Source organism: Cyprinus carpio, chromosome B23 (genome assembly GCF_018340385.1).
Source record: "Cyprinus carpio isolate SPL01 chromosome B23, ASM1834038v1, whole genome shotgun sequence".
In the NCBI taxonomy this organism is placed as follows: Eukaryota; Metazoa; Chordata; class Actinopteri; order Cypriniformes; family Cyprinidae; genus Cyprinus; species Cyprinus carpio.
Window position 1 is genome coordinate 15,103,552 of NC_056619.1, and position 18,671 is coordinate 15,122,222.

General features: G+C 36.5%; 2 protein-coding genes across 3 annotated transcripts; both read right to left on the reverse strand.

Annotated features, from left to right (window-relative positions):
• Positions 1 to 219: 219 nt before the first annotated feature.
• zbtb17 (zinc finger and BTB domain containing 17) lies at positions 220 to 11,184 on the reverse strand. Of its 2 annotated transcripts, none has more exons than XM_042750573.1 (15): positions 11,050 to 11,184; positions 9,577 to 9,824; positions 9,089 to 9,250; positions 8,639 to 8,983; positions 8,465 to 8,554; positions 8,157 to 8,377; positions 6,268 to 6,410; positions 5,827 to 6,127; positions 3,292 to 3,379; positions 3,088 to 3,204; positions 2,891 to 3,011; positions 2,673 to 2,803; positions 2,332 to 2,601; positions 2,116 to 2,205; positions 220 to 1,124 (listed from the first exon to the last, which is right to left on the reverse strand). In XM_042750573.1, the coding sequence occupies exons 2-15, from the start codon at positions 9,779 to 9,781 to the stop codon at positions 778 to 780; spliced, it is 2,631 nt and encodes an 876-aa protein (XP_042606507.1). In that variant the 5' UTR covers positions 9,782 to 9,824; positions 11,050 to 11,184; the 3' UTR covers positions 220 to 777. The 2 variants fall into 2 exon arrangements, with proteins under 2 accessions (XP_042606507.1, XP_042606506.1); XM_042750572.1 differs by having other exon boundaries at positions 8,639 to 8,986.
• Positions 11,185 to 11,976: 792 nt separating this feature from the next.
• Positions 11,977 to 15,569, reverse strand: hspb7 (heat shock protein family, member 7 (cardiovascular)). The gene is made up of 3 exons (XM_019065637.2): positions 15,129 to 15,569; positions 13,030 to 13,163; positions 11,977 to 12,944 (listed from the first exon to the last, which is right to left on the reverse strand). The coding sequence occupies exons 1-3, from the start codon at positions 15,295 to 15,297 to the stop codon at positions 12,765 to 12,767; spliced, it is 483 nt and encodes a 160-aa protein (XP_018921182.1). The 5' UTR covers positions 15,298 to 15,569; the 3' UTR covers positions 11,977 to 12,764.
• Positions 15,570 to 18,671: the final 3,102 nt, after the last annotated feature.

An 18,671-nucleotide genomic window follows, 5' to 3' on the forward strand; every position in this document is an offset into this window, starting at 1 on the left:
GGCTTAAGTTATTTTGAAAAGTCACGCAATCATGACACAATATCAATTGTCTGTTCAATAAACTCCAACAGAACAGAATTGGACCAAAATGACCTGAAACACTTGCAGTACTAGCTTCAATAAGAGTTTTCTGACAATGAAAGCTGTGATATTCAAAAACAGAAACTTGCTCGCAACACACTCATCTAAAGGAGTAAAAATGAGTTATGCTAAAACAAAGAGCATTTAAAAGTGTTTATTGTGAGTTCTTCAGCGTCTACATGACATGATAATGATAAGCATACAGTTAAAATCAGCAGTTTAATGCTTTTTAATGTTTATGTCAAGCAGTATTAAGCTCAAATAGAAAATGATTAAACTCCACAAACAAAAGAATCACTAATAAATCAATAAATAACAGTTCAGTACTGTAGTTAATTTGTGGAAAACTGAAACTTGTAGGACAGCCATATGTTTAATTGGCTTCAGTAACAGAGAATACATGATCTAGCATAGGACATATACATGGAGACACTAGTATTAAAAAGTATGACAAACAGCATACAAATTAGGTTTGTTTTGTTCATATTTAATTTTTTTTTTTTCTTGTCATATTTAATTAAATTTAGCTATATACAATGTAGTTTTAACATGCTGTACACATATTGTGCTGCGGTGTGAGATATGACATCTATCTAGTAGAGTGTGTTTTTATTATACTGTAGCATGTTAGAAACAGCACACTTTGTGACAGTCTGAACTCCATCCTTTGGATCAATTTAGGTCAAAAACTCCTCACTATCCTTGGCTTTCAGACTTCACTTTTCCAGACCCTTCCTCTGTCTCTGCCTGTGTACTGGACTCCTCCTCTGCCCCCTCAGTTTGAGATTCTGGCTGAGCTAGAGCTCCTTCCCCTTCCTCACCGTCTTCTTCCCGTGTCCGGAACAAGAGCTCTCCTCCCTGGATGACCTGCTCGGTGGTTTGCCACGTCCCGTCACCTGCATATTGCTGATAAAAGTCCGAATCTGCCTGAAACATGACCAGGGCTTGGGCAGTGTGAATGCGCACATGCTGGGCGAGGGAGCTGGCGTCCAGGAACTTCTCACCGCAGGAGTCACATGCATACAAGATCTGGGTGTTGGGATCTGAAGGAATAGAGCAGCACGATGTTTCAGCTTCAATATGATACAGTATGATCGGTCACATTTATTTTTGAGGTCCAGTTCTCGCGATTAACAAACCATTAACTATGACGTTTGCCTCAATAAACTCCTAATTGGCTGCTTATTGATAGTAAGGTAGTTGTTAAGTTTAGGTATTGGGTAGAATCTGGGATGTAGAATATGGTTATGCAGAATATAAGTACTAATAAATAGCCAATATGTTAATAATAGGCATGCTAATAAGCAACTAGTTAATATTGAGAATTGGTCCCTATAATAAAGTGTTACCGTATAATTTTTAAAACAAAAATCAGCTTCAGCTAATTTTTTTTTTATAAACTTGTTTTAAGGGGTATAATATATATAAAGAAAAAATCTTGTTTATATTTAGTATAACTTTTTTTAATACTTTATTAATCAATTTATATACACACTACTGGTCAGATGGAGAATGAAGTTTGATGTTTATATTTAGTATAAATTTTTTTTATATTTTGTTTATCTTTTTCGAGGATGCTTTAAAAGGACTAAAAATGCAAGTGACAGTAGAGTCACTTATAATGTTACAAAATATTCCAAATGGACAGCTTTTTTTATATATAATTAATTTATATACACACTACTGGTCAGGTGAGTTTTTTATTAATACTTTTATAAATGTCATTTTTTGTAATGATATCTAATAATACATTTAACAATATAATATTACTGTTTTACAGTATGTTTAATCCAGTAAATGCAGCCTTGGTGAGTATAAGAGACTTCTACTAAACCTTTGATCAGTACACACAATTAAATGTAGCTGTTGTACATGTAACTTATTACAGCAGTGTCCTATTAATGTAATTTAAATAATTTATATTATTATACATTTATTTTGTATTATTATTATTATTATTATTATATTATTATAGCTTATAATACCAGTCAATAAATAAATTATGATATAGTATATTAACTATATATTACTCACCTGCTTCTTGTACTTTCTCCACTGCTTTGGTGATCTCTGCTTTCAGTGCCTCAGTTTCATCAGCAGATACAGAGGTTGCCACTGGTACCACTACAGGACAACAAATAATATCAGGAGAGCATCCAACCACCATTACAGTCACTTTTAGATTTAGCATATTTTCTTAGTATTGAGGAATAACCTTTCTACAAGGTGTAATAACTCATATTCTCTCACCTGTGAGCTGTGCTACAGCACTGCCAGCCAGAGCCTCGGTGGCTAAAGTCACGATGTCATCAGTAGTGACTGTGACGATGTTGACCTCATTATTGAGCTCTGAGTCCGATGTGGAGTCCGGCAGCAGTTTCTCCTCTCCCTCGTCCTCCTCAGCCACCACCAGCCTCTTCATGCCCGCCTTCCCCTGGTGCACCGTCTTCACATGAGAACGCAGATTGTCCACACGGTTGAATCCTCTGCCGCACTTATCGCACAGGAAAGGTTTCTCTCCTGTAAACAGGAAGTCATTAGAAGCACATAACAGAGAAATACATAAGAAAAAGCTCAATGTTGTATCTTACCTGTGTGAATGATGATATGTTTTGAGAGATCTCCCACGTTGACGAACGCTTTGTTACAGGTGTGGCACTTGTGTGGTCTGATATTGTCATGATGACGGATGTGATTGGCCAGCTGGCTGGACTGAACAAACTCAAGGTGTAATAGTTGAAATACACTTTTATTATATATGGTGCCATTATTAATCTAAACGAAATCCTTCATGCAATTTCTCAGATACCTTTTTCCACAGCGGTCACACACATACGGTTTCTCCCCAGTGTGTTGGCGAACATGAGCTATGAGTGAACTGGCCTGCGTGAAGCCTTTTCCACAAATCAGACACAGACAGGGCTTTTCTCCTAAAACAATAAGATAGACAAGGTCAAATAAACCTTTAAAGGTAACAGTGGCCGAGGGTGTGAGAAAGGCTCAGACCTGTGTGGATGCGCACGTGTCTCTGCAAGGCCCCGGGGTCAGCAAATGCTCTCTGGCAGTGCATACAGACGAAAGGCTTCTCACCGCTGTGCACACGCAGGTGTCTCTTCAGGTTGCCTGTGAACAGACCATGGAGGCATATTAAAATTCCTTCACGCACATAAATATATATTGCCACACCCTGTCTCAGTGTGTAAATCTCACCTGAGGTGGTGAACTGTTTCCCACACTCCTTACACTTAAGTGGCCCATCTGCAATATGGATCTTCAGATGTGCTTTCAGGTTTCCCAACTAAAAAAAAGAAAAAGAAAGTTGTTTGCATTTGTAATGCCCAATACTAAAGGTTTTGTGTTATAAGTTTATAGCTATGGCTACAATGTTATGTCATTGTATGTTTTAAGTATTTATATATATATACATATATATATATATATATATATATATATATATATATATATATATATATATATATATATATATATATACATATAGTGTGGTGTGTGTGTGTGTGTATATACAGGTCCTTCTCAAAAAAATTAGCATATTGTGAAAAAATTCATTATTTTCCATAATGTAATGATAAAAAATTAAACTTTCATATATTTTAGATTAATTGCACACCAACTGAAATATTTCAGGTCTTTTATTGTTTTAAAACTGATGATTTTGGCATACAGCTCATGAAAACCCAAAATTCCTATCTCAAAAAATTAGCATATCATGAAAAGGTTCTCTAAACGAGCTATTAACCTAATCATCTGAATCAACTAATTAACTCTAAACACCTGCAAAAGATTCCTGAGGCTTTTAAAAACTCCCAGCCTGGTTCATTACTCAAAATCGCAAACATGGGTAAGACTGCCGACCTGACTGCTGTCCAGAAGGCCATCATTGACACCCTCAAGCGAGAGGGTAAGACACAGAAAGAAATTTCTGAACGAATAGGCTGTTCCCAGAGTGCTGTATCAAGGCACCTCAGTGGGAAGTCTGTGGGAAGGAAAAAGTGTGGCAAAAAACGCTGCACAACGAGAAGAGGTGACCGGACCCTGAGGAAGATTGTGGAGAAGGACCGATTCCAGACCTTGGGGGACCTGCGGAAGCAGTGGACTGAGTCTGGAGTAGAAACATCCAGAGCCACCGTGCACAGGCGTGTGCTTTTGAACCAGAAACAGCGGCAGAAGCGCCTGACCTGGGCTACAGAGAAGCAGCACTGGACTGTTGCTCAGTGGTCCAAAGTACTTTTTTCGGATGAAAGCTAATTTTGCATGTCATTCGGAAATCAAGGTGCCAGAGTCTGGAGGAAGACTGGGGAGAAGGAAATGCCAAAATGCCTGAAGTCCAGTGTCAAGTACCCACAGTGAGTGGTGGTCTGTGGTGCCATGTCAGCTGCTGGTGTTGGTCCACTGTGTTTTTATCAAGGGCAGGGTCAATGCAGCTAGCTATCAGGAGATTTTGGAGCACTTCATGCTTCCATCTGCTGAAAAGCTTTATGGAGATGAAGAGTTCGTTTTTCAGCACGACCTGGCACCTGCTCACAGTGCCAAAACCACTGGTAAATGGTTTACTGACCATGGTATTACTGTGCTCAATTGGCCTGCCAACTCTCCTGACCTGAACCCCATAGAGAATCTGTGGGATATTGTGAAGAGAAAGTTGAGAGACGCAAGACCCAACACTAAGGATGAGCTTAAGGCCGCTATCGAAGCATCCTGGGCCTCCATAACACCTCAGCAGTGCCACAGGCTGATTGCCTCCATGCCACGCCGCATTGAAGCAGTCATTTCTGCAAAAGGATTCCCGACCAAGTATTGAGTGCATAACTGAACATAATTATTTTTAAGGTTGACTTTTTTTGTATGAAAAACACTTTTCTTTTATTGGTCGGATGAAATATGCTAATTTTTTGAGATAGGAATTTTGGGTTTTCATGAGCTGTATGCCAAAATCATCAGTATTAAAACAATAAAAGACCTGAAATATTTCAGTTGGTGTGCAATGAATCTAAAATATATGAAAGTTTAATTTTTATCATTACATTATGGAAAATAATGAACTTTTTCACAATATGCTAATTTTTTGAGAAGGACCTGTATATATATATATATATATATATATATAGACACACACACACATTACATTAGTATAGTAATATATATATATATATATATATATATATATATATATATATATATATAGCTTAAAATTATATTACTACACTATTATGTAAATATACTTTACATTACTGTTCAAAAGATTTTTGACTGGTTTTAAAGGACGTCTCTTATGCCCACAATAGATGCATTTATTGATTAAAAACACAGTAAAAACAGTTATGTGGTGCAGTATTATTAAGATTTAAAATAACTATTTTTTTATTTTAATGTATTTTAAAATGTACTTTATTCCTGTGATGGCAAAGCTGAATTTTCAGCATTATTACTCCTGTCTTCAGTGTCACATGACATGATCCTTCATTCTAACATACTGATTTGCTGCTGATGTTTTTTTGGAATTTTTGATATTTTTTTTAGTGTATGTTGTGATGATTATTAATTTTAAAATAATGGCATTTAGGCCTATTTGGAAAAAAATCATTATAAATTATTTTTGAAACATTACAAATGTCTTTACTATCACTTTTGATAAATTTTTGCTGATTATAGTTTTTATTTTCTTTCTAGTGTAGTTTTTTTTTTTTTATTTTAATTTTATTTTTATAAAGACGAAAGATCCCCCACCTGGTTGAATTTCTTGTCACAGTATTGACATTTGTGACCTTTGTCTGTGTCGTGGGTCTCTAGGTGTCGCATCTTGGCGGTGGGGTCAGAAAAGGCCCGTTCGCAGTAGTCACAGTGGTAGGGTTTTTCCCCACTGTGCACCAACTGATGCCGCTTCAGGTTTCCAGAAGTGGTGAAGAGCTTCCCACAATCCTCACAGCTGTATCGCGCCTCATCTGTGTGTCGCTTCCTGTGCAGGTTTAGCAGACTGATTTGCCGGTAACTCTTTCCACACGTGGAACAACAATATGGTTTTAGAGGACTGGAGAATCAGAAACATATAGTGTGAGGAAAACTGCACATCGTGGATGTTTCTGCACATTGAAGCTTTTGTGGAAAAAGGTTTTTTTTTTATTACGTCTTATAGCTGACAAGTCATACGAGTCATACTATAATGCTCACCTATGTGTTTTCTCATGTGCTTTGCAGGCAGCTGGGTCTGAGAAGGCTTTATTACAGTCTCTGCAACTAAATGGCTTCTCACCAGTGTGAATGCGCATGTGACGTTTAAAGTTGCCTGTGTGTGTAAACTTCTTCCCACAGTCCTGCAAGAATCAGATTACCATTATAAATGGTCCAAAATAAAAAAAGTTTTTGTTTACATAATATGTGTGTGTACTGTGTATATTTATTATGTATATAAATAAATACACACACATGCATGTATATATTTAAGAAAAATGTTATGTTTATATATTAAACAAATTTATATATGATATAAAATATATGAATATAAATATATACATATAAATACATGTCAATATTTTCTAAATATATGCTGTATATGTGTGCATTTATATATACATAATAAATATACACAACACACACATATATTATGTAAACCAAAACTTTTATTGTGGATGTGATTAATCGTTTGACAGCACTAAATTTTGATGATTAGAGCTTACAGCTCACAAAAGTCCAGTATCTCAAAATATTAGAATATTTACATTTGAGTTTCATTAAATGACCATCTGTACAGTAAAAATTCTGGGTATCTCTTGTTCTTTGAAACCACTATATATAATGGGGAAGGCTGCTGACTTGGCAATGGTGCAGAAGACAATCACTGACACCCTCCACAAAGAGGGTAAGTCACAGAAGGTCATTACTGAAAGGGGTGGCTGTTCACAGAGTGCTGTATCAAAGCATATTAAACACTAAGTTGACTAGAAGGAAGAAATTGGGTAGGAAAAGGTGCACAAGCAACAGGGATGACCACAAGCTTGAGAATACTGTCAAGCAAAGACAGATTCAAACACTTGGGAGAGCTTCACAAGGAGTGGACTGAAGCTGGAGTCAGTGCATGAAGAGTCACCACACTCAGACGTCTTCAGGAAAAAGGCTACCAAGCCACTTCTGAAATAGAAACAACATCAGAAGCATCTTACCTGGGCTAAGGCGAAAAAGAACTGGACTGTTGCTCAGTGGTCCAAAGTCATCTTTTCAGATAAAAGTAAATTTTGTATTTCATTTGGAAATCAAGGTCTGGAGGAAGACTGGAGAGGCATAGAATCGAAGCTGCCTGAAGTCCAGTGTGAAGTTTCCGAAATCAGTGATGATTTGGGGTGCTGTGACGTCAGCAGGCGTTGCTCCATTGCGTTTTATCAAATACAAAGTCAATGCAGCCGTCTACCAGGAGATTTTGGAGCACTTTATGCTTCCATCTGCTGATGAGCTTCATGGAGATGCTGATTTCCTTTTCCAGCAGGATTTAGCACCTGCCCACAGAGCCCAAACCACTTCCAAGTGGTTAGCTGACCATGATATTACTGTGCTTGATTGGCCAGCCAACATGCCTGACATGAATCTATGGGATATTTTTAAGAGAAAGATGAGAAACAGTCGATCCAACAATACAGACGAGCTGAAGGCTCAATAGGTGCCTCAGCAGTACCACAACCTGATTGCTTCCATGCCACTCCTCACTGATGACGGAATTTGTGCTAAAGGAGCCCCGACCAAGTACTGAGTGCATAAATGAACATACTTTAAAGAACTTGAACTTTTCTGTTTTGCAAATCCTTTTTTGATTGATCTTTGGAAATATTCTAACATTTTGAGATACTGGATTTTTGACTTTCATGAGCTATACAGTAGTCAACATTTGAAGTGGATCAAAATCTTTCATCAAAGTTGTCCTAAAACCAAAATGCATTCTTGTCTTAACAACTTTGATGAACCTTTTTGATCCACTTCAAATGCTGACTACTGTATATATATATATAGTTGTATCAAACAGACCTACAGGACAAAGACAATAAGGATTACTAAACTGAAGAATCTCTCACCTCACATTTGTGTGTGATGGAGCCATACGCTCTGGACTCACTTCTCTCAGCCACAAGTGCAGACTTCTTCCCTTCTGAACCCGATGTTTCTTCATCCTGTGTCTCCATCTGCTCTTCTGCTTCTTCCTCTTCCTCTGTTTCTCTTTCATTCTCTTCATCCTCCTCTTCTAACATGTTCTCCACGCTATCAGCTTTTGACATACTTTCCTCAGAGTCATCAACTTTTAGCAAAAATGTTAACAGTTATAAAAACCTAAACATAAAATGTGAGGTAAATGTACACCATAGTTATATACGATAGAAATTACCTTCTGTGGATGTGTGAACAGCTGCATATTTTGACTTGCTTCTCCTTGTGCTAACATACGACCGTTTAGCTGCCGCCCTCTGAGACACTTCTGTAGGAGCAGTAAAGTGTCACACAAGTTTTAAAAGATGGTTAACATTAACAAAAGCATTAAGAGTAGAGAATGGACACTAACTAGGAGTGTAGTCAGCATCAGAAGGATCATCTTGGTATTGTGGAATCTCTTTTGTGGCTCTTTCTTCCTCTGTTTCAGTCTTGGAATCCACAACACCAGCCTTCTTTTGTCTCGTTTTGGATGGCCCACTAATTTTGCTGACAGCTTTCAAAGTCTTTGTGCTTTGCTTCTCAGTCGTGTCACTTGCAGCCTCCTGGGTTTCTGTTGTCTCTGACTGTACAGGAGCTTCCTTCTCTTCAGAAACTGCATTCTGAGTCACTGAATGACTCTCCTGCTCCTCCTGGGATCTCGAATCCTCCGGTTTTCTCACAGATCGCAGCTGTTCCTCCACCGGCTCGGTCACTACTGCTTCACATGAACACAAATGAGAAATAGTGGTGTGAAAGACCTGTAACTTCAGTACCGTCTTGAACTAACGGCTTATGAAAAAAAAGCAAACTCAACACTGACCAGGTTTAGATGATGCAGAGACAGTCAAGGACTGAAAAGCTGAACAAGCATTGACAATTTCCTGCATCTGAAGGAAAGTAGCTACAGCAAGAACGTCCTCTATGTTCTGAGGGTTTAAAGTCAGCTTTGCAGTGTACATAAACTCAAGGACAAGCTCAAGACCTGAAAAAAAAAATTAATCAAAGGCAGAAAACAACAAACAATAGAAATGTTAACATGTAATTACATAGAATTAAGCATAAAAGATCAAAGGGATAGTTCTTGCAAAAATAACTGTTTACTTGCCCCCATGTCATTTCAACATAATATATTTTAAGAAATGTTTCAGTGTTTTGGTTCCCAATGTTCTTCAAATATTTTCTTTTGTGCACCGCAAAAGAAATAAATGCATTTGTCATGACATGAGGGTTAGTAAATGGTGACAGAATTTACATTTTTAGGTTGATCTAACACTTTAATCAGAGTTATCTGTAAGAATGCAAGTCTACCTGCAGCATTGCTGATATCAAGATGAACAACATCTTTCTGGTCCAAAAAGAGTGTGCGGAAGTAAGCACTACATGCTGCCAGCACAGCCTTGTGGGCCTTGAAGTCTACTCCATCCACCACAAAAGTGCAGTCACACAGAAGACCCAACTGACGTTGTTCATTGAGCTGCCCAAGAACCTTCCCACTATGCCAAGGAAAGTCCATAACTGATGGAGTGGACTACAGCGCTTTAGGCAACAGTATCCTCCTGACCATAAAAAGAAAAGGAGAAAAAAAATCACTGTTGTTGCTATTCCTTTTGAGGCCCACAAATCAAAATGTCCCAGTTTGCAAACAAATTAGGATAAACCAGGGCTTCCGTCTGGTCAACATTGTCCCGAGTCCACTCTTACAATATTTATTTTTAGTTACAATTTTAGTAATACAATTGTATGTTTTTGACATTTGTATTAATTTTTAATGTGTCTATCTATCTATGTATCTATCTATCTATCTATCTATATATCTAGTTTTAATATTTTAATGCAAGTAACATCAAGCAACTAGATAAAAAAAAATTCTTTTTGTATTTTTAAAAAAATTTAATTAAAGGAATTTATTTTTTTTTTTTTAATAATTTTTTTTTTATTTTTTTTTTGGTTTTAGTTTAATAATTTAATTTATATTTTTATTTTTAGTTAAAGACTCCTCAGTATCTATAATGATTATAGCCGTACGATTCAACTTCTTTGTGATTTCAAGTACTAAAACGAAAAATGTATTCTTCATGTGTTCTTTTATGTACATCTAATCAAAATTGTACTGCTGTGTTGTCTATATAAATAGACGTATATATCCCTTCTTATAGTACAGTTATGGTAACGTTAGTCAATTGTTTTGCAATATCGTCTTTGTATTTGAATAATATGTACTCATTTCAACAGAATTATCTAAAAATATCTAATCTACAGTAGATGAGTATCCATCCATGGTGCACTCTTCTCATTATGATTCAGTGCACGAACATTGCCAGACATTAATCATCCAACAGACTTCATTAATTACTTCAAATCAACAAACATCATTACGTAACAGTCCGTGTGTGCTTCTGAGCGACACCGAACCGTTTATCTCGAGCTCGCTCGGGACATTCTGTCCAGCATTTAAATTTAATCTATGATTATCAGCCCGAGACGAGTCGAGCACAATGATGTCTGATTGTCTGGCTTTAGCGAGTAAATTTGACAGTGATTTGACGAGCGACTACGTGTGACGATGTTGCGGATTGATTATGAGTCCTCTCTGTGTGTTTCTGCGCTCCGGGATTAATTCAGTTTGTCTGGCCCTGCTGCCGGATCAAGATGGCGCTAACATAGGCGGGCTATAATCCTGCCTCTTCTTTGCTTATTTTAGCTGTGCGTTCGTTTAGAGAGTTAGTCGAAGAGTAGTCCTAAAAACAATCGGAAGATTGCGTCTTGTTTGACCTTCTTTACCTCGTATAACGGACGAGTTTCTAGCTTTCCCCCGACTTCAGCTGATCTGTCCAATCGAATGTTTCGGTGATCGATCTCAGCGCTCAGCCTCGACGCGCCGCCATCTTCGTCTCTCTGATCGATTGATAATGGCCGAGCGAATGGCTGGAAGTCGAGCTCAACTGCGCATGCGCGAACTTTTCCTGTATTTTATTAATTTTTTTAACCACATGACGGCGACCTTTAGCTATTATTAAATACACAATAATCTAATCATAATAGCAGGGAGGAAGTATTTATAAAATAAAACACAGTTAGGTTATGAATTGGGTCGTTAATGCGTTTTGACATATTAAAATATGGTTTTAAATGATATATGTAAATCTAAGGGGACAATTTTGCACATTTTTTTAGTTATTTAATAATTTTTTGGTGAATTATTTTTTTTTTTTGGGAAAAATGTGTGGGGTGTTTCTTTTTTTATTTAGATATTTGGATGTAGGCTGCTTATAAATTAAGCTTATTAAAGTAATTTTGTTCCCAATCAAATCAGATCTGTAAAAGGCCTAAAACTCATGTAATGTTCAAATAATACACACTTTTTAAGAAAACATTGTCTAATCCAGCTAGTTTTCTTGTCTTGTCTCATTTTGGGTTTAAAGGGGTTTGGGTATTTTCAGCTGATTATGCTTTGAGACTAGCTGACTTCGAAAGAACTGTAAAGAAATAATGATTAATATGTGTAACAGGTGCTTATTGGCATACATTTGTATGTGATACAACACAGTGACAGGTTGATGGATGACAAAGCACAAAAATAGTAGATGATAAGACTGAATAATAAGAGCCAACTCTATTTCAAGAAGAAGAGCTCACAGAGTACCTGTCATTTGCTCATGATGTAACGGAAGAGGACAAGACCCAAACCATTGACTCACAAGCTCAAAATACTCATCAAAGGTGTTCTGGTTTTATTATCTTCTATAACAGTGTTCAAATCACCCAACACAACAGTTTTACAGTTAGAAAATATACCTTTTGAAAACAATAACAATCAGTTCAGTGAATAGGTTTCTCTTTTGATTGTCCGTCATACAACAAGCTCCAAAAGTCTACTAAAAAGCAAAAAGTTGGAGGGAAAAGTTAACTTTTTAAAAAAATCTTTTAGTATTTGGTTTTTGTCCTCCTGTTGATTTCATGACAGCAGCATTCAAGCTACATGAACTTCACACATTTGTATAAAGCCTGATGATCATGTTCTCCAGCATGATTTAAATGACTAAAAAAGTTTTAATGGAAGCAAGAACATCTGAGCATCTGCAGAAAGAGTCACGTGATCAATCTGACAAATCTGATTACTTATAGTGACAGAACTAGTGCAGAATATAAACATTTCTTATTCATTTAAAGACATACATTTTCTTTCATACTCTCAAAATCCTAAAATGTTATGTTTCATTACAGATTTAAATTGGATTGGATTTTGAATCGCATATGTTCATTGTGGTCTCAGACTTCTGGACCCCACTGTATACTAAGGTGTAAGGTGATATATATTTAGCAGGGAATTGATATCAGCGGTGCATTTGACTTAAATGTGTTGAATACATGTGACAGGATTAAATTCTAATGAGAAGTAATGAGAGAAGGTCATGGAGGAATGACAAAGCAGGACTAAGTAACTACTATCAAGGTCATTTATCACGGGAAAACAGATACAAAAGGAGAGGAAAGATCTAAATTTTGATCTCTGTGCGGAACGTCTGTGCGTGCTCCAGTTTTGCAGTGTTTCTCTGTGCTTTTATAGTGAGAGTCCCATCAGCCCCTAAACTTGACTTCACCGAGGTGGGGTCTACATCCTCTGGTAGCTGGCATTTATGGGTAAAAGTGTTCATCACTGTTCCATCAGTAGCAAGCTGTTGAATAAATAATGCATACATAAGGGAATGAATGATATTCTGGAAATTCATTTGTATTATGCAGAGGCCCATGTCTGTTTACCTTTTCAGCATGAACTTCAATCTGATTGTTTGAGGTGGTGACTATCACATCCTCAGGAGAGAAGTCTCGGACATCCACTGTGAATTGGTATGTGTCTCCCAGAGTCTTGATGTTTCCAGCTGTCCCTGTTCTGTCTAAAGGAAAAAATACAATCTGATATTATTGTATGGCTCTCAGTAAGGATCACTGCCAGCTCACTCTCTCTTCTTTCATGCAAACACAACTGGTGCCATCTTGTATCTAAATTTTATATTGAGAATAATAAACAGATGTTTAGGATTTAAATATTAATTGGCCAGTTACTGTTAAGTATTGCCTTGCTGTTGCTAGGCAGATTGTTTTGTAGGCATTGTAAAGGTTTGGTCACATGTACCATTGTTTGGCCCAAATTCATTCATTTCAATACAAATCCACTCAAGCGGTAATTTTGCAAGGGTGAAAGATTCCCCTACACAGATTTCACCATGGGTTCAAGTTGGTCACACTGCATTTGCCACATTTACTAACAAAAAGCTGCTTGGTTTGAAAGTGATTTTCTTTGTCAGCTGTGCTTCATACATTGATTCGCTTCATTATTGAAAATAGACAATGGACTAATGTTACCGCACCTTAATAGTCTCCTGATTAATTAGCGGAAGCATACAATAACATACAGTAAAGCATATAGAATTGGATCAGATCAAATCAAAATTCCATGTCCATGTTTTCCCCTTCAGTTTTTTTTTTAAACTCTAAGGACAACTTTATGCTATATTTAAATGCATTTTATGTTAATGAAATTATATGCAAAGTAATAATCTTTTGGGTATTCCTTATTTATGGATCACTCAACAGAGGTACATTTATTTGTATACCATATATATATATATATATATATATATATATATATATATATATATATATATATATATATATACACTCCCTAGATGCTTATTAGAACATAATTACTAGCTTAAATTTATAATTACTTGCTTTTATCATACACATTATATACACTACCAGTCAAATGTTTTGGGCAGTAGGATTTTTTTATGTTTTCTTTTCAAATAATTTAAAATATATATTTTTAATTTACAAATAACTGCTTTCTATTTGAATGTATTTTAAAATGTAATTTATTCCTGTGATGACAATGCTAAATTTTCTTTTTTTTTTTCAGGATTCTTTGATGAATATAAAGATCCTAAGATCAGCATTTAGAATTCTTAAAAAAAAAAAAAAAAAAAAAAAACGTAAAAATCTTTTGACAGGTAGTGTAGCATAATCAAAAACTAGATTGAACAGAATATTGCTCTGTTCATGATTTTGTGTGTGTGTGTGTGTGTGTGTGTGTGTGTGTGTGTGTGTGTGTGTGTGTGTGTGTGTGTTCATGTAGAAAGTGCCGTAAAAATCACAAAGGTTTGTTAAATTCTATTTACGTCACAAAACATAAAATCAGATTACGTCAACATAAAATATTTCTCATTCGAAAGTTCATTAAAGTGTTTATTAAACCTGCATATAAAATCTCATGCATATGCTCTCAGTTACATTACACAAGCACTATTATGCTACAAATGGACATTCCTATGCATTAATATCCCTTTCTAATGGTGTGTGAAAATGTGCCTTGGTGAATCTCAGACCAGCACTTCATATCCATATATATTACGCTCAGCAACAGACCGCCCTTGCACTGTTAAGTCATTCCCCAACAGTGAAGTCAGCGCATTGGCTCTGGCCCAAAACATTCCCTATGTTACCCTCTCTCTGCCCTCTAGATGCCCTTGTATATCTGTTGTGTTTTACACACACTTCTACACATATAAAGATGCAACTGTGAATATAAAATACATCTGTCTTCACATACACATTCCACACAGACAAACAGTCAAATGTCTCATACACTCTTAAAATTCATGTACCATAAATAAATGTTCAAGCCTCATGCAGTTACGCATTGTAAAGTCAGTACCCACTATTTTATGTACAGAAAATGTCATTAGAATGTGAATGTATTCACATTAAAGACAAATAACATTTTTAATTAGTTAAAGCGGTTTATTTTACAATAGGCTAAAAAGATCCATAAAGAAATGGAACCAGGCTTAATAACTCACTTGGAAATCCCAAAGCATCTTTTGGACACATGAAAGATCCAAAGTCCTCAGCGAAGAGTCCCCGGCTCTTCTCCATGTATGGGTTTGTTGAGGTTGAGGATGAAGATGTGGAGGATTTCTGGTGGAAACTGCGCTCCGATCGATAGGCAGAGGAGTTGGTCGCACTCATTAGTGTTTAGACAGTTTCTTTGCCTCAAATCAATATCCAGTCAGAGCTTTGAAGTGATACAGTAAGCACTGAGTTTATAAATGAAGTAGTTTTGTGCCGTCCTTATTCAAAACACTGTATGAATCCACTCTCAAGCCTCAGAACCTTTCTCACTCTTTCTATTAGCGGTGTCTCCCTGGTGTGGCTATTGTCTGTCTGACTGACTGTCTTTTATATGGTGGGTCTAGCCTGAGAGTTTTTACTTCTATGTGTGCGTGTTAATTGTGGGATGACAGTGTGCTATAATTATCGTGTGAGGGAGAGGGGCTCTGTGGTCGGAAAAGTTTTGTGTGATGAGGGCTTGATGTTGAGAAAGGGGCTCTGACAAAGACTCAAAGATAGGAAAGGGAGAGAGATACGGAGGGAGAGAGCGGGGGGTTGAGTCAACAGCTGGCATTCCAGACACTCGCTCCCTGAAATAGCCATTCCCTTCCTCTCTCGTTCAGTGTGCTCTCCATCCATTTCTCTCCAGCAATTTGCCGTGATTTGCAAACTCACTCTCGCAAGATGGGTCAGAAGCTGTCAATCAGAAAATTACAGTCAACGCGTGTCCTGAGGGTGTTCATCATCTCTGCATAAACAACAATTTTGAGAAAGGAAAGTTCAGACAGAGGGTTAACAGAAAGATGGAAGGAATGTTGATGAAAGCATGAAGTTGAGGGACAGATGACGTTAGGAAAATGGATTAGGAGGCATTTGTTTTCAGAGGAGAGTTGTTAATAATAAGACAATTTGGTGCTGGTTTACTCCTCATTGAAGAAACTGCATGTATTTCTTTCCTTTAATTTTCAAATGCAGCTTAATGCTTTGGTCAAAGGTAATATTTTTAGATATTCTTTAACTGTTTGGTTAACAACACCTTCTGCAGAAGATTTTGAATGACATGAGGATGAGTAAATGACAGAATTTTCATTGTTGGGTGAACTGTTATTTTTAGATGTTCATAATTGCTATTAAGGCATTTAATATTTTCAAATTTCTTTGGAGCGTCTGTGTTGTCTGGAATGACAAATCTAGTGGCCTCTCATGGCATGTAATCACACTATATCCTATCACTTTCAAGACTTTCACAGATTGTCTAAATCCAGCCAAAAAACGTTAAACATTAACTCCTACAGCTTGTGTCACCAATAAAGCTTTTCTTATTTGATTCTGTGCTGAAGAGAGAAAGAGAGAGAGAGCGCAAGAGCGAGAGAGAGCATTTAATCAGTCAACAGTATAATCGCGACTAGCACAGTTTGTCCTCAGGCTTAGTGTGAGCTCACTTCAGAAAGTTCACTTGATATCCTCCCAAGGATTCAGCTAGTTTATAGATGTCATTGGACAGCCCTCAGGGAAAGGTTTTATAACAGCATGAATAAACATAAGGGTTTGTGGAGATACATGGGCAAAAATTTGGTTCTAGTTTGCTATATATAATAATCATTTCTTGCACATTGGGAAGTCGTGGCCTAGTGGTTAGAGAGTTTGACTCCTAACCCTAAGGTTGTGGGTTCGAATCTCGAGCCAGCAATACCATGACTGAGGTGTCCTTGAGAAAGGCACCGAACACACAACTGCTCCCAGGGCGCATGACATACTTGGCTGTATGTCACGTCACTTTCACTTTCAATATTGTGCAATATTATTACAATTTAAAATAACTGTTTTCTATTTTAATCCAGTCTTCAGTGTCACATGATCTTTCAGAAATCATTCTAATATGGTGATTTGATGCTCAATTATTATTGGTGCTTATTAAATTATTAAATTTCATTTTAAAATATACTGAAATAGAAAACAGTTTAAACTCTAATAATATTTCACAATATTACTGATTTCTTAAGTACATGTTCATATATTGGTACTTTATGGATGTTGAAACAGTTTATACAATAAAAACAGGTCCTTGGCTTGACAATGGTCCAAGATCCCTTGCAATATATGTAAACATACAGTACATGGAAACTCAGAGAGAGAGAGTTTGTGTTGTGTTACACAGTCTGTGATTCTGTCAGCTGCTGATCATTACATAGTATTGGATTATCACTGTTGCTCAGTGTGAATGGCTTGTTTTTGCCAGGACTGAAAGAGCAACAAACAATGCAGTTATAAATACATAAAACTGAGTCTCAAATTATAGTACCAAAACAAATCATACAATAATAAAGGCTGAGATGAGAAAGAAAATGTATTTAAATAGCCTGGTGGCATCTACACGCCTCATTCAATACATATTTTTTTTGCGGCTGTCTTGATTCTATAAAAACCCCCGGCGTCTGGACCCATCTGAGAAAAACGAATGGAAATTAACAGGGAAAATGAACAGAATGCGGAATGACAGAGGGTAGCTGCTCATCAGTCATGGCGGGAGGGAAGGATTATTATTGTGACATTTCACACATATTCCCCCTGTGATCCAGTCACTCCTCAAAAAACGAAAGATTGGATCTGTCAGTGGAGATAAAACAATTCCAAAATAATCAGAGTTTTAAATTAGGATTATTATTGTGACATTTCACACGTATTGCAGTGATGTTTGTGCTGCAAATTATGGGATAATGCTTGAGAAAAGAATCCAAAACCAAAGGGCATGAAATCAAAAAGACAAGTTCTCTATTACTTTGTGTTTTTGGAGTGCAGAGAAAGTGGCTCCATCATAATTAAAGCATTAGCCCATGTGAGCCCTCAGCTAAATTAGTCAATAGTAAAATTATATAAGCATGTGCAACAGTAATGGCTTTATTGCTTGCTTTTGTGTGTAAACAACAAAGAAATGAATAATGCATCTTGCTGTTTGTTTGAAAAGACTAATTTATCGTCTGAGTTAGTGCTGATCACGTGACTATAATATAAATTTCAGAGGGCAGGGTAACACTTTATAATAACGTTCAGTTGTAAGTCATTTATAAGTGATAAGTTAATGATGCATTAAAAATTATTATAAAGCTTTCTGCAGGTGTAAATTTTACATTAACACTAGATAAGAGAGAAGTCTGTGCTGATGAGAAAACGGGCTTAAGACAACCCACTGGAATCCCCTGACTGTAAGTCATTTACACGTTTATTCCCTTGACTGCAAATAATTTATTATTCTTTTAAAAAATTGTTTTAGAATAATTGCATTTTTTATGCTTTTTAACAGACCAGTTTACAACTTTAACAAAACATACATTAATTATATACCGATCATTTACTGATGGTTTAATCATCATTCGTTAATGATTAACAAATGTTTATTGAGACAGTACAATGTTGACATTTCAATGAATCGTAAGTGATCAATAATATATTAACTAGTAACTTATTAACCATTTACTAAGGGTCTGTTTGATTACTTCATGATATGCTATTTT

Coding starts and splice junctions, on each gene's coding strand:
- zbtb17 (XM_042750572.1), bottom strand. CDS start 9,781: ATGGACTTTCCTTGGCATAGTGGGAAGGTTCTTGGGCAGCTCAATGAA. Junction 6,411..8,156: donor CCATCACACACAAATGTGAG/GTGAGAGATTCT, acceptor TGATTCTTGCAG/GACTGTGGGAAGAAGTTTAC. Junction 2,602..2,672: donor ACATATCATCATTCACACAG/GTAAGATACAAC, acceptor TCCTGTTTACAG/GAGAGAAACCTTTCCTGTGC.
- hspb7 (XM_019065637.2), bottom strand. CDS start 15,297: ATGAGTGCGACCAACTCCTCTGCCTATCGATCGGAGCGCAGTTTCCAC. Junction 13,164..15,128: donor AGATGCTTTGGGATTTCCAA/GTGAGTTATTAA, acceptor TTTTTCCTTTAG/ACAGAACAGGGACAGCTGGA. Junction 12,945..13,029: donor TTGAAGTTCATGCTGAAAAG/GTAAACAGACAT, acceptor TTTATTCAACAG/CTTGCTACTGATGGAACAGT.